The sequence below is a fragment of the Protomyctophum bolini genome (assembly GCF_963924005.1).
Source record: "Protomyctophum bolini genome assembly, chromosome: 16".
Lineage (NCBI taxonomy): Eukaryota > Metazoa > Chordata > Actinopteri > Myctophiformes > Myctophidae > Protomyctophum > Protomyctophum bolini.
Window position 1 is genome coordinate 6,912,552 of NC_137877.1, and position 13,880 is coordinate 6,926,431.

The 13,880-nt window shown below is 42.9% G+C and overlaps 1 protein-coding gene across 3 annotated transcripts; it reads right to left on the minus strand.

Annotated features, from left to right (window-relative positions):
• Nucleotides 1-1,374: 1,374 nt before the first annotated feature.
• Nucleotides 1,375-12,264, minus strand: rcbtb1 (regulator of chromosome condensation (RCC1) and BTB (POZ) domain containing protein 1). 3 transcript variants are annotated; one of them, XM_080785336.1, is made up of 12 exons: nucleotides 12,027-12,264; nucleotides 10,976-11,204; nucleotides 10,418-10,568; nucleotides 9,875-10,041; nucleotides 8,061-8,219; nucleotides 7,863-7,970; nucleotides 6,959-7,101; nucleotides 6,260-6,450; nucleotides 5,564-5,690; nucleotides 4,798-4,949; nucleotides 3,270-3,400; nucleotides 1,375-2,795 (listed from the first exon to the last, which is right to left on the minus strand). In XM_080785336.1, exons 2-12 carry the CDS (start codon nucleotides 11,099-11,101, stop codon nucleotides 2,655-2,657), a joined length of 1,596 nt encoding a protein of 531 aa, XP_080641462.1. In that variant the 5' UTR covers nucleotides 11,102-11,204; nucleotides 12,027-12,264; the 3' UTR covers nucleotides 1,375-2,654. The 3 variants fall into 3 exon arrangements, with proteins under 3 accessions (XP_080641462.1, XP_080641461.1, XP_080641463.1); XM_080785335.1 differs by having other exon boundaries at nucleotides 11,972-12,264; XM_080785337.1 differs by having other exon boundaries at nucleotides 12,032-12,092.
• Nucleotides 12,265-13,880: the final 1,616 nt, after the last annotated feature.

Consider the following 13,880-nt stretch of genomic DNA (forward strand, 5'->3'; position numbering starts at 1 on the left):
TGATGAGAAACGAGGATAACTTTTCACTGCACTTGGAGCTGGCACGGTTTTCCCATCTACACGAAATCTCTTTGAGAATATTGTTGCTGGGTACAAGTGGTTAAAATTAATAACATTTCCATTTAGATATGCAGAGGAACTTACAGGCTTATGGTGGAACAATATAACAATAATATATTACCGTGTGTTAATCCATCAAGAGAAGAGGTTAGTTTCCCTTTGCGTCTTGCCAGGTACAGGAACCTTTTTGTCAGGAGTTTTTGGCCCAGCCTCTCCAGTCTCCATGCAAGACTGTAAGTTTTGTGCAATCTTTAAAAAAACTAAAATGGAGGAAAACAAAATCAAATGTGTCATCTGACATACTGATAAAAGATTGTTATAACAATGCAATTGTTATAAAATATCGGTATATGCACTCATATGTTTGTAACTTACCATGCCTGGAGTGGATAGATGTGGGAACCCTTGGCCGATCTCCTGCACACTTGTATCCCCTTATTAACGTGGCCTTTTTTTGAATATTTGAATACTTAATTAACATTTTGCAGATAGTACAGCAGTGCAATTGTACAAGAATGTTAAAAGGATAGCACAAAATGTCCTCAGGGCAATTGCAGACAGGTGATCTTTCATGGCAGTTTTGAGGGAAGGTTATTGATAGCCCTTTTTGTGCCTTTGAAGTAGTACAACAGGTACATGCGGGCACTGGTCCCCTGAGTTTACCGGAACAGGGAGTTGAACGGGGTTCAACTCCCTGCAGTGACATTTCCGAGAAATGACAGCTAGCGTGTGGGGGTCCCTCTACTGTACTGTACTGTCACACCCAAAATCGCCATACAATTAATATGCGTGTGTGTATTACTATAGGCTGCACAACAGTGACACTTGGTGATGGAAACCAACCAAACGCTATTTTCGTGCTCGGACACAGCCAGGGACAAAGGGCCACACAGCCAGCCAGAGACACACAAAGCTCCGTATAGGAGTGGTTGCATCTATCCCTGTCAGCCAGGCCGGGTTGCCTACCCAGGGCCAGCACATTTTGGAAGGCAGTCATATAGCCAATTGGAATGGGATCTAATAAATCTCACTCACACATCTTGATCACATGAACCCACAGATAATGTGTACAGATTTGTTTGAGTTCTGTACATAATCTGTAGGTAGTAGCATAATGCAAAAACGATGGTAAACGATGGTACCCAGAGAGGAGTGTGCCTGGCCACACTCCTCTCTGGGTACCTGTCCCCCCTCCTGTCCCCCCCCCCCCATGTAAAGTCTGTAAAGGGGGAGTGGGTTTACCCAGGCTACCACTGTACCATTCTGAGACCAAGGCCAAGCTATTTTCTTAATTATATAGACAGAACAAAAAGCTTGTACAATTGTCCCACAAATATTTATTGGCAGTTTATCAATGAACTGATCTGATTCTGCATTCATTAATAATTAAAAAAATGATAGCGCAAATCAACAAAAACGTATCTGCTCTGCGGTATAATGGCAGTACACTATAGCAATAAAATAACAATAGAAACTGTAAAAAATAAGGGTACTAAAAATACAGTAGGCTAGTACAACTCAATTTCACTCAGTTTTTAAAAACTGGTTCTAGACTAGAATCAAGAAGTGCAAACGAAACCCAATCCCCCAAGCTGAATATATACTTGGCCTTTTTATGCTCAGTGCATATGAGCCCACTGAGGAGAAATAACTTAAGAAATCAAGATAGGTTGCCAAAAGTATCAGTCCAACCATTCAAGAACAATCAAATGGAATCCATAGAAGTGGGAAAAGGATGAAGAGAATGCAACAAAGCATGGTGAGGCAATGTCTTAGAGTGCTTGCATATATGGTCGCTGTTGGGTAGAACCCTTATATCTGCATATTTCATTTTGTCAAAATTGATTTGTTTTATCATAAATGAATGCCCTTTTTATACAGGAATAGTCAGAATGTGTTGTTATACGAACATTTTAGAATATGTTTGCCTATAATGACCTCCCCAAAAAGTATACGTATGCCAGGTTAAAAGTGTTTATAACACATTGTTGCTATGCCAACTAACGTTTCTGTGTAACTTTTCTCTCTCACTATAGAAATTAAGTAGGAATGCAGAAAGAAAATAAATATTTTAAATAAAGTGGTTGAATGTGAGTTGTACACACATTTAACCAATCAAAAGTAATAAGAGCTTGTGACTAAATAACTACATTGGATCCATTGGAACACAGGTTCTGTTTTCCATTTCCTTAAAAGTAACAGTCTTGGACATACCGGTAAATGTTTCCGCTGGACAGCACAAACCGCGTCAGTCTCTGCTTCAAATTGAATGCATGCTCATCAATAGCCAGTCAGGCACTTCGGCAAAAACAGCAGCCAACTGGATCACCGAATAGTGATGTCGTTAGGTGGGCTAAATTAACGTAGCTTCTTCTCTTAGCTCCCCAAATGGTGCCGGTTCTTGCTCTGGAATGAGATGAGTCATGTCAAGTCCATGATAGTAATGTAAAGGATCTACACTGCATGTGTTGTGCATCCTCAAACACTGTAAAAAAGCTCTCATCGGCGAAGCTGCGTGGAATCCAGTGGAGGAATATTGACTACAGAGTGTCACCGTTCTGGTTCTGGTTCTACCGTCTCATCTTGGCTCGTGGTCAGTTCTTAAAGGCTCCACAGCGGCTGGCTCGGCAGATGAAGTCTTTGAGCATATTGCCATCGATCTGCCAGAAGGCAGTAGTCTGGGTCACCTCTGTCAAGTGGTTCACACAGAATTTAAAGCAGAAGTCCTCCAGGTCCTACATTTCAACAAGGAGAACACAAGAACACCAAATAAACAATAAGTGGAACTATAGCAGCTTTGCGTTATCCTAAAAGCCTGGACGACTCCCGTCCACAGTCCCAGCTGTGGCCTTCAAAATATACTGTATATCTTAAGCTTTTTTTTGGACTACGTCCAAAGATAAATTCTGTTTACTTGTGGGACAAATATATCAGTTGAATCAATCAACCGTGGCGTTCCCATGTGGTTCCCAAGGTCTATATGATTTGATTTTTATACATTTCTTTGTCTGATTTTATGGTTATTCTGACCATAGTTGTATTGTACCTCGTTTTTAATCCTTTGTGGTCCATATGTGAAGCATTTTGTAAAGCCTTTCAGACATTAACGTAGTTTAGTAATCACTCAACAGGCAGAATGTTTTTCTATCTACTCCATGTCGTTGGCTTCCATTGAACTCCATGTAAATGTGGGTCCCGTAGAGACTGACCTCTGCGTCGTAGCGCACAGCCGCAGAGAGCAGAGAGAAGGCATTCTCCACAGTTATCCCCCTCTTTATGATGTGCTGGCACAGACGTTTCAGGTGGTTTTCACAATATGACGTGGCCAGGTCCAGCAGGCCTGAGAGCGACAAGACAGATGCAGTTAACCCGTTCTGACCTGAGATCAGATTCTATACGAGGTTTCCACTGGACACACACTGGTCTGATGAACCCATTCTGACCTGAGATCAGATTCTAAAAATGTCAGTCGTTCTTCGAATTTTTCAAAAATAGCAGACCTACAAGCTCGTATCGCGCCACTCGGTGGCGCGATATGAGCTTGTAGATCTGCTATTTTTCAATAGCTAAATCATAACATGATGCCAACACCAAAATGGGTGCCCGGTCAGAATGGGTTAACAGGTAGGTAGTGTGAGCGAAATAAATGGTTCACGCCATGGTAACCATGACCACCGACTAATAGGGTATAATGCACACAGAATAACTCTTCTTACTTCTGGGCCCCCTTCCTTCACCAATACTACTTCCTTTACCAATGATAACTAATTAAGGCCATTCTGGAAACTCTGCTAGACCAATGGGTCTCAAAGTGTCCTTGAGTGGGTTCCAAATGGCAAATAAGTTTGTGTAACTCTGAGAGTGTACAAATGGAAGTGTACCAATGGAACCAAATGGACCCGTAAAGGGTCCATTTGTTCATTTTGTACACTCTCAGAGTGGCCCGGAAGCAAGGTTTTTGAAGAAGAAGGTAAGGAAGCCGTTGATGTAACGATACGCGGCCGCCATGACACTATCATGGACGATGTTATATTTTTGTTATATCGTTATTTTCCAGAAGCGATTACATTACTGTAATCTGCAGTCTGGAATTGCATGATAGCGGAAAACGACGTTGGTGTCTTTAACTTCTTTTTCATATACCTTGCCCAGAAGTAGGAAGAGTTCTTTCCAAAAGTGGCTGCTGTGCATATAAACTATTGGCCCATCGGTAGAGCACGGACTACAGCAGTGGTTCATAGACTTGCTTCTTAGGACCCCTGGTACAGCTGGGTTTCCATCCTATGGTAATTGGTTGCGTTCATCAGGCGTCATTGAAATTCTAGCTGTCGAATCAGGAACTAGGTCGACCTGGGTCTCTCTAGGTGAGGGGTTCCCAAAGACCATTTTAAGTGGACCCAATGTTATTCTCCATAGAGAAAAACTTCCATGAACCAGGGGATGAGCGAGTTACACCAGGACTTCGGCGCTCTATGGTGGTTTTATGGTGTTATTTAGCACAAACGGCAAAATCTGGTAAACCACTGTTGTAAGGAGATGTATAGAGCAGCTGCAGGAGTAGCCTACATGTCTCTCAGTGCAGTGACATTCTGTGATTATTTGCCATAATCAAATTTTAAAAATGTATAACGCGGGGTGCACGGCCATAAAGGTTTGGGGACCGCTGTTCTAGGTGAATATACAATCAACTTAGGATAGAAAACCAGCTGCAGTATACAGGATGTGAAGGTGACTGACCAATGGCATCCTCAGGAGGCAGTTCCACGTTGTCTGTGTAGAGGAACTCCAGGAAGGAGCGATACACCGGATAAGAGAACTGATCAATCTCTATCACTTCCTTCATGTCTTCAGTCCAGTGGGACTGGAACATGGATCTGAAATGCTCACATCTGCAGAGAGGCGGGAGGGGTTTTTACATATGTTTTTGTTTTTACATTTTAACCAAACTGATACATGCCTTTAACCCATTTAGGGCGGTAACCCCTTTTGGTGTTTTAAGCATTATGTTATGCTTTAGCTGTTGAAAAATAGCAGATCTACAAGCTCATAGCGCGGCACAGAGTGCCACGCTATGAGCTTGTAGGTCTGCTATTTTTGAAAAATTGTGAAAATGTGGCGCAAATCTTTGCTTCTGGGGCAGTAGCCAAATACATATATCCTTGACATGAAATATTGAGCACCACTGATATAGAAACATTAGGTTTTTCAGAAAATTGTCATGATTTAGAAGACAGTTTTTAAATTTCGACATGGGTTCAAATAAGATTATAAAGAATTTTAAATGATGTAATCGTGCCAACCCCTTCCAGCCAAACTTACCGGCCACCAGCTTCTTTTAACCCTTGCTTTTTTTAAAAATATGGAATAAAGGATTTTTCTACTTGAACTGAATCTAGTTGCCTTGGGCCTTCTTTAAGTTCGCCACCATTATTCTTCCTTCCACTGTAATTATTTTTTCTACAAAATGTATAAAACTTGAAAGAACTCTTGTCCTGAACCTTACCGGATCTTGAGAATTGCTTTGTGGACGTGTATGTATTTGCCATCTACACTGAATTTAAGGTCAGCTGTCTCGGGGCTGTCAAACTCTTTCTTCAGTGACTGGGCCACAGTAAGAAAGTCATCGTGCTCTGGGGAGAGAACGCACATGCATACATTGGGTGTCATTAATCAGATTTGATCATAAATTGTAAAAGGTAGTGTAATGAATGATGCGTAATGGCATCAGGGGCTTCCCTGTGTGTGTGTGTGTGTGTGTGTGTGTGTGTGTGTGTGTGTGTGTGTGTGTGTGTGTGTGTGGGTGTGTGTGTCTGTCCGTTTCAGCACAGGCGGCTAGTGCTAGGTGACCTGGGGTTTTGCACTATACCTATAACAGCAGCAGCATAGTCGCACCACTCAGTTCACACAGGTGTGATTTTTCTTTACCTGTAAGGTGTCTGCCCCATGTGTTTTGTTGGCAACTTATGTCACAATGCACATACCTGCCGTATGTGGACATACCAATGTGTTGCCACTTTCGCACCTTGTTTTTAACCTCATTCAAGTCAATGCTGTAGCTTTTTGTGTGTGTGTGTGTGTGTGTGTGTGTGTGTGTGCGGTATATACACAGTTTGTACATTTTTGTTTCGCTTTTTTTACATACAGTAAGACAATGACAAGCCCCGGAGAAAATGTGTAGCAATGCTATGGACGTCCTTACCCATGGAAAGCAGTCTCCACATAACCGAGGGCGTTGCAAAGCAGCCAAATACATCGTCGGTGCAGCTGAAGTGCGTGAGGTGAGGCAGTACGATGGACTGGCCCCTGCACTGGCCCCACATGTACACCTGACCACTCTGTGTCTTAGCAGCTGATGTATGCGTCGAGTGGCAGGCAGCAATCTCCACAATTCTGTCAAGGATACCAGAGGTGAGATGTCGGTGTCAGTGCTATCACGATCATTACATTTTACGTCATTGCCAAATAAATAACTGCTATGAACGATTGAAGGTTTTCCATTGAACATTGGAACATAAACATTTCTGTTTGGCTTCCATAGGCTTTGAAAAATAAACTTGTAAGGCAGATGTGACAACTTAAAAATACAAAGAAATGACTGACAATAACCGATACCAATAATCAAATGAACGTAAGTACTATGCAAAGAAAGCGCCAATTTTTAATCGTTTCATTCTCAACATTAGTCAAAAAGAAAAGATCTCATGAGCTGCTATTGCCACTATTTATGAAAATGTATGAACATTTTTCAACATAGAAAAGATGATGATTATGCAAAATAATTGTTGAATAATCAAATAATATGATTATTATTATGTAATAATTGTGACAAGTCTACTAGTCACTGTGTGTTCGACAGACTGACAATTGCACATGTTTGTGTATTGAGGTTGTCTTTCACCTCTCTTTCTCCGACAGGATTTGCACAGGGCTGAGCTGATTGCTCTTGTTACCAGTGCCCAGCTGTCCATATGTGTTGGCACCCCACGCAAACAGCAGCCCTTCATCGGTTAGTGCGAGGGAATGTGCGTAACCAGAGACAATCTAGAGCAAAAGAGTTCAGGTGAGTAGAGTGCATAAAACCTAGCATTTTACTCACCAAGATATCTTTGAACAAGCCAAAATATGTCTACTTTAGAACAAAGGAAAAGTACATTTACATACTTCCCCTTGCAGTTGCATTCACTCGATCCTTAACCACAACCACACCAAAGGGTCAAACCTTGGGTCCAAACGGTTGCAAGGAGTTAACGCTAAAACCGCCTCGACCCTTTGGTGTGGTTTGGGCCATTGAATTCCATGCGTTGAATCACTAGGGACGACGCGCGTCAATGTGCAACAGGACATATCACACCGCAGGGACAACGCTAAAACTGTCTCGACCCTTTGGTGTGGTTAGGGCTTTAGGCCTCATTTACTTTTTGCTGTACAATGGTGCCACGTGGCAACGGTAGCTGATCTACAAGCTCGCAACGCATCACAACAACACGTGAGCTTGTTGATATATTTTCAAAAGAATTGCCCAAAACAGAGACACCAGGTTAAAGGTGGCCTTTGTGGAACCATACTATATACATTTTGGAGTAACTCCACACTCGCACAAATACACACACTTAAAAAGGGGAAAAAAAGTACTTAATTTATTCTAATTGTTGTTATTGCAATTTACGAGCTGCGTTCACTTCCCGCGTTTGCGCGTCTTACTTGTAGATAACTATATTTTACTGGCCGCTGAAACTGAAACTAAAGTATGCTGACTTTTTCATAAAATAGCACAGAACATTTGAACAGCAACAGTGTCTCACCTGTTGCACACAAAAACCTTGCAGGGCCACTAGGCGGCATGGAGTGAGTTGATTCCCATTATTTCCCAGTCCAAGTTGGCCATTCCCATTATAACCCCAACCATATACCTGGGGAAACAAAATGTAATTATACCAGCGTTTAATAACAAGCAACAGCGTTATCAGCTTTACCGCTAAATTAGGTACTCTACTACTCACCTCTCCATTGTCAATCACTGCCAAAGAGGAGGTCTGACCACAGCTGATACGGACTGCTACCTTGTTCTGCAGACAGTTGGCCACTCTCCGAGGTGTGGGCTGGTTAGCTGTGGAGCCAGAGCCCACCTGGCCACAGTTATTGTAGCCCCATGCATACACCTGTTGGAGGGCAGAGGGGGAAAAAAGGTTAGTTACAGTTATATTATAGAATTCATAAAGTTGTTTTCTCGGTTTGGTTTAATGTGATGTGTGTTCTTTTCCATCTCTACAGTATATGGTACTGCAGTGCTACTGCTACAATCCATGTAGTCTCTACTACTATGAGCTCTACTCCACCTTGTGGCTAAACTGTTCCCGTTCGATTGTCTTTATTGGAGAAGGACCTCAGTCGTCACCGCAAACACTGGCCATATACAGGTGCCTTTGATTATACAGACGGGTGACCTATTCATTCATAAAACATCATTTTAACCAATGTGTCTCATTTTAAGCCCAAACCACACCAAAGGGTTGGGTTGGGACAAAACGGGTTTTAAGGTAAACCACGCCAATGCAACTCATTGAGTTGCATTGGTGTGGTCTACCTTAAAAACCGTTTGTCCCAACCCTTTGCACACCAAAGGGTCAGGTTGGGACAATACGGTCATAGTACTTACGTTCATTTGATTATTGGTATCGGTTATTGTCAGTCATTTCGTTGTATATTTAAGTTGTCATATCTGCCTTTGGGCTTTAGAGATGAACCAAATCGAATATTCTCGGCCCATTCCGAAGTCTGCCTTGCCTTTCTAGAACTATAATTGGTAGTAAAAAGATATACATGTTTTCACTGTATCATTTTTCCTTTTTAAATGAAGTTACCAAATGAAAAATGTTGTCATTAATAAATACAACACATTTTGAATTGGGTCAAATGCCGTTTGTTAATAAGCATTTAATTAGCTGTCAAGAGGTCACAGAGATTTATGATGCGTCATTGCTATCGTCATCCATGTTGGTTCTCCCTTTAATTTGTCCCTGGGAATTAGCTGTGCCCAACCAGAAGAAGAAGAACCAAGTAGTTGGCTGGAATAGGTGCACATAAAAAAGAAATAGGCTTTTACTTTAGTTCATGCATTATCTTTAGTTCATGCTTTATTGAAAAAACTAATAACTACTGCAGTTCCCGAGTAGGCTTTATCAAGGTATAAAAACGACATGCACCTTCCAAGGCCAATCGGATAGGTTCTGGGTCCAAAAATAAGTGAAATTGAAACGGCACATTTAATCTGTCAAACAGTTATGTTTTGAGTAACACAGGCTTCTGTCACAGGAAGACTGGAAGATTATGGGTTACTTGAAACATCACTTTTTTTGCTGATTTTGGTGTGGATTTTTCCGTTTCAATTTCACGTGTTATAGCAGTTTACCACATCCTTACCATGATAAACGCTATTGCCTAAATTAATTTGAGGCAAAAATATTTATTTTTGCATTACACAAGAGTTTGGCATGCTGCTCGACACTGTGACAGAAATGTGTTTTGATCCGTTCAGGTCACTCCACTACTTGCACAATAAAGGCTTTATAGCACAACCTATTTGTACAAATGTTGTGATTGAGTGTCGTGAAAGCACTGAGTGTTGTGAAAGCACTGCCTCACAGAACAGGAATCAGAGCAGAGACCAAAGCTGGATTACCCGTTTGGGTTAGGAAGGATTTTAAAACGGCCCTCTCGTAAATGCTTTTCTAACGGCAAAGAATGAAAACGAGTGAGGTATGTGCTGTAGAATTGTGTTAGGCCATACAACTTGATTCGGATGCATTGCACTCACCTCTCCTGAGTCAGTCAAAGCCATAGAGTGGTGAGAGCCACAGGCTACCTCTGTGACCTTTTTATTAATCAGGTTGGCTGACACAAGCACAGGAGACACTCCCTGGTTGGTGGTTCCATTTCCCAACTGGCTGTAGCCATTATGGCCCCATGCAAATAGTTCTCCCTCTGAAACGTAAAAATTGTTGTTAAAATCATATCTTTAGCACTTTTAAACCCATTCTGCATGTAACAATTTCACATATTTCCCACAAATTAAATTGCATTTTTTATATAGCGCTTTTCCAAGTGCTCAAAGCGCTTTACAATGGTTCATTCATTCATACATTGGGAGGTGAAGCGGCGAACAGTCGACGCCAGCGTCCTAACTTCCCACATTCACACACCAATGGTGACAAGCTCACACCGACCGACTCATTGGAGGCAATGTAGGGTTCAGTGTCTTGCCCAAGGACACTTCGACATGTGGACAGGAGGAGCCGAGATACAAACCGCCGACCCAGGGATCATTGGACGACCTGCTCTACCTCCTCAGGACTGTTACCTTCAGTGACCAGCAAGATGTGGGGTCCACTGCCGTAATTCAAGCTGACAACCTTCCTTCCACTCAGAAAGTCCAGCTTCTTGGGTACAATGGTGCTCTGGCTGTCTCCCGTTCCCAAGCAGTTACTACAATTCAATCCAAACACATACACCTGGGGGGGGGGGGGGGTGGTGCGAGAGACATGAGTTACTGATAATCATGTCAAAATGGTGTGACAGCCCCAAAGAAAGCAAATTATGTGGATAATAGGTAGGCCCCACTCTTATTCATAGCCTGTGAGTAGCAGTAAACACTACTAGTGCTGCCAGGCCATTGCATTCTCCTCCCGCTATGAAACAACCCATTACAACCTTGCAAACAGTGAGTGGTTGCAGTGGCACCACATTTTTTCAGAAATTGAAATATCATGCAATTTATTACATTTACAAGCAAACAAGGAAGTCAGAATTCATCTAAAAACTTGGTTAGCAAAACTCGTGTCCCCCCCCCACACACACACACACACACACACACACACACACACACTCACACACTCCCCTGTTGACATTGAACTCTCACCTCATCCTCGTCAGTGATGTAAATGACCTCATTGGCAGATGTTCCATACACACAGACCTTCCGTATGGAACAAAGCTCCTGGGGCCCCATCAGGCTGAAGAGGGGCCATTTGGTCACGTCCACCATGGTGTCCAGCTTCTCAGAGTTTGTGGTGAGTGATGGTTGCCTCACATCAAGGGCAGGGCAGGGGAGAGGGGTAGGAGGAGGGAACGTGCCAGTATCCCCTCACCTTGTTGACAAGGATCGGAACATAAAAAAAGAAGAAAAAAGAAAACCTTTAAATGCTTATGCCAATAATACATGATTACTGTTAACCAAACCCAGTACATCAGAGATGATCGAAAAACAGTAACTTGTAACTATATATAGCTCTTGCTTGTGGACATGTGCTTGTGGACATCCACAATGCTACCGTTAAGCCTAACCACAGTTATTCTGGACTGTAAATTACTATAAGAAAGTACACTGCCAATCTGCTTTGCAAACATTGTTTATCTTTCCGTATTACAAATCAACGATGCACTGACCAAATGGGCCCATATCTACCGACAGCTTGGATAAAATTCCTCTCACATCTCTCAAATTTGTTGTAAACAAATAAATAGGCTATGGGAGATGTTTAGGTATTCAATACCTAACATCTCCCATAGCCTATTTTGAATACAATACCTGGTATTGTATCCAAAATTAAGAGATGAGAGCATAATTGCCAGATACTAGACAACTGACAGCGTGGGAAAGCTGCGCAACAATTTATTAAAAACACACCCTAGCATAATGGCGTTACGTAGATAGAGCAGCTGTCAGTCGGCTAGCGTTGTCCATTGTTAGAAATGTACTACTCAGCACAACAATAAAGACAAGTAAAAGTAGAGCGATAGGTCAAGCTAAGCTAAAAGAGGCTAAATGCTATCCCCGTCGGTGGCAGTTTTAGAGAGGACAACGATTTAAGGTTGAAATGACGACATAAAATGTTACATTTCGATTTCAATCCACCTGCTACGAAATACGTCCTTCTGTGATGTTGACAGATGATCAACCATAACGTTACCGTACTGGCTACGTGCTGCAGTTGAGAGATATTCAGAGGGTTATGTTCTTCTGACTGAGCTCTATGCTGGTCCTGAGTCTGTTTGCGGAAGCGGACAGGAAAACATCAACGTGCCACGTGATCAGAAAGACAAGAATAATCAAAGACCGACACACATGAGTTGAGATCCTTTCAGCGACATAGGCTACTAGTAAATCCCATGCTTTAAATAGTAATTGCATTACTTCCACGGTTCCATATTATGTTATGACATTGTTTTGAAGCAGCGGGATATTTTTCAACAACATCGATGGAGGGGGTTGGAGTTGGACCATAGATGGTTGGACTCGTTCTCCCGGTCGAATTCACATGACGTAAGCGTGAACTCACTGCAATCACCGCCGGGTACTTTCTTTTGAGTGGTGCCACTGCAACCACTCCAAGGAATGTATGTCCCATACTTCATTGCACAGTGTATAAACATGGCTTTAGGATTTATAAATCGTTTTTAGAATCCTCCTCCTCAGGAGCATATACGGATAATCGGATATATCCCAAGCCGTGCATGCCTATTCCCACTATAGGCTGAGGAAGAAATGCCACTTGACAGTTTTCAAACCAGCCTCACACACACACACACACACACACACACACACACACACACACACACACACACCCAAACAAACATGTTCAAGTTACTCCTAAACATTTTGCCAAACATCACACACTCTCCTATCCTCCTGGTGGAGACCTCTAGTTAATTTATGCATCTCTTAAGGGCCCATTTAACCATATAATGCATTTGGATGGCAAAATGTCTAGAGGGTACCAACAGGGGGCGCTGTTGCACCACTCACTTCAGACAGGTCTGATTTTTTTTCTATCTAGAGCAGAGCTGATCAGAGGAGCCAGCTCCTACTTCAACACACAGGTCAAGAGAGAGAGAGAGAGAGATATTGGAAATATTGGAAATGATTTGACTGAACATGCACCAATTAACTTAATGTAATTAAACAAACAATCATATGTATTGACAGGTGCTCACTCTTCCGGATAGCACATATAGGTCTAAAATCAGACCCGTCTGAAGTGAGTGGTGCTGTTGGTTGGTACTGTACTTCATAGTACTGTGCTAGTGTAGGCTATACTGTAGGTAAGCAAAGCAAATTTCTTTGTTTACCCAGGGAAGTGGACTAAGCTCGAGATGCTTGTTTACAGCCACACCCTGCTCATAGAACATTTCATGGTAGGGGTTCAATGCTTTGCTCAAGGGCACTTCAGCGGCGGTACCTTTAACGTGCCTGTCCGGGGATTCGAACTGGCGACCTTCCGGTATCAAGACCGCTCCGCAAACCGTTCGGCCACCGCTGCCACTAGGTCTACGGTGCTGCGTTGCTACTCGACAATTGGGCCATGGCTCTTTAGTCAACTGGTAACATACTGCGCCTTTGGAACGGGGAACCTGCGGGTTCACCTCCCGGCCGAGGCTACATTGGTGGCAGGGGTGTGTATGGGTAACCAGTATGTTCCCGGGCGGCGACCTTAACCTAGTAGCTCCGTCAGTCTCCCTGGGGCAGAGGTCCCCCCCAGTCAGTCCGTCGAGCCTGGCTCCTGGCTGGCACGCGTGGACGCGCTTCCAGGTGTGGGGGATGACTGTTGTAGGCTATACGGTGCTGCATTGCTACTCTCCCATTGAGCCATGGCTCATTTGTCGACTGGTAACGTACGTGCCTGACTGCCTGTGGTCTCCCGGCCGAGGCTACACTAGTACTGTACTGTACAGTACTTCGTGGTACTGTACTTCGTAGTGCTGTATTGTTCTGTGCTGTTCTTCGTAGTACTGTACTATACTTTGTAGTATACTGTACTTGATTA

Bases quoted from the DNA above. Each gene is read 5' to 3' on its own strand.
- rcbtb1 (XM_080785336.1), bottom strand. From the start codon at position 11,101: ATGGTGGACGTGACCAAATGGCCCCTCTTCAGCCTGATGGGGCCCCAG. The intron at 4,950-5,563 runs GTAAGGTTCAGG...GCCTCTCTGCAG, and splicing joins AAAGCAATTCTCAAGATCCG to ATGTGAGCATTTCAGATCCA. The intron at 2,796-3,269 runs GTCAGTCTCTAC...GTTGAAATGTAG, and splicing joins CTGTGCGCTACGACGCAGAG to GACCTGGAGGACTTCTGCTT.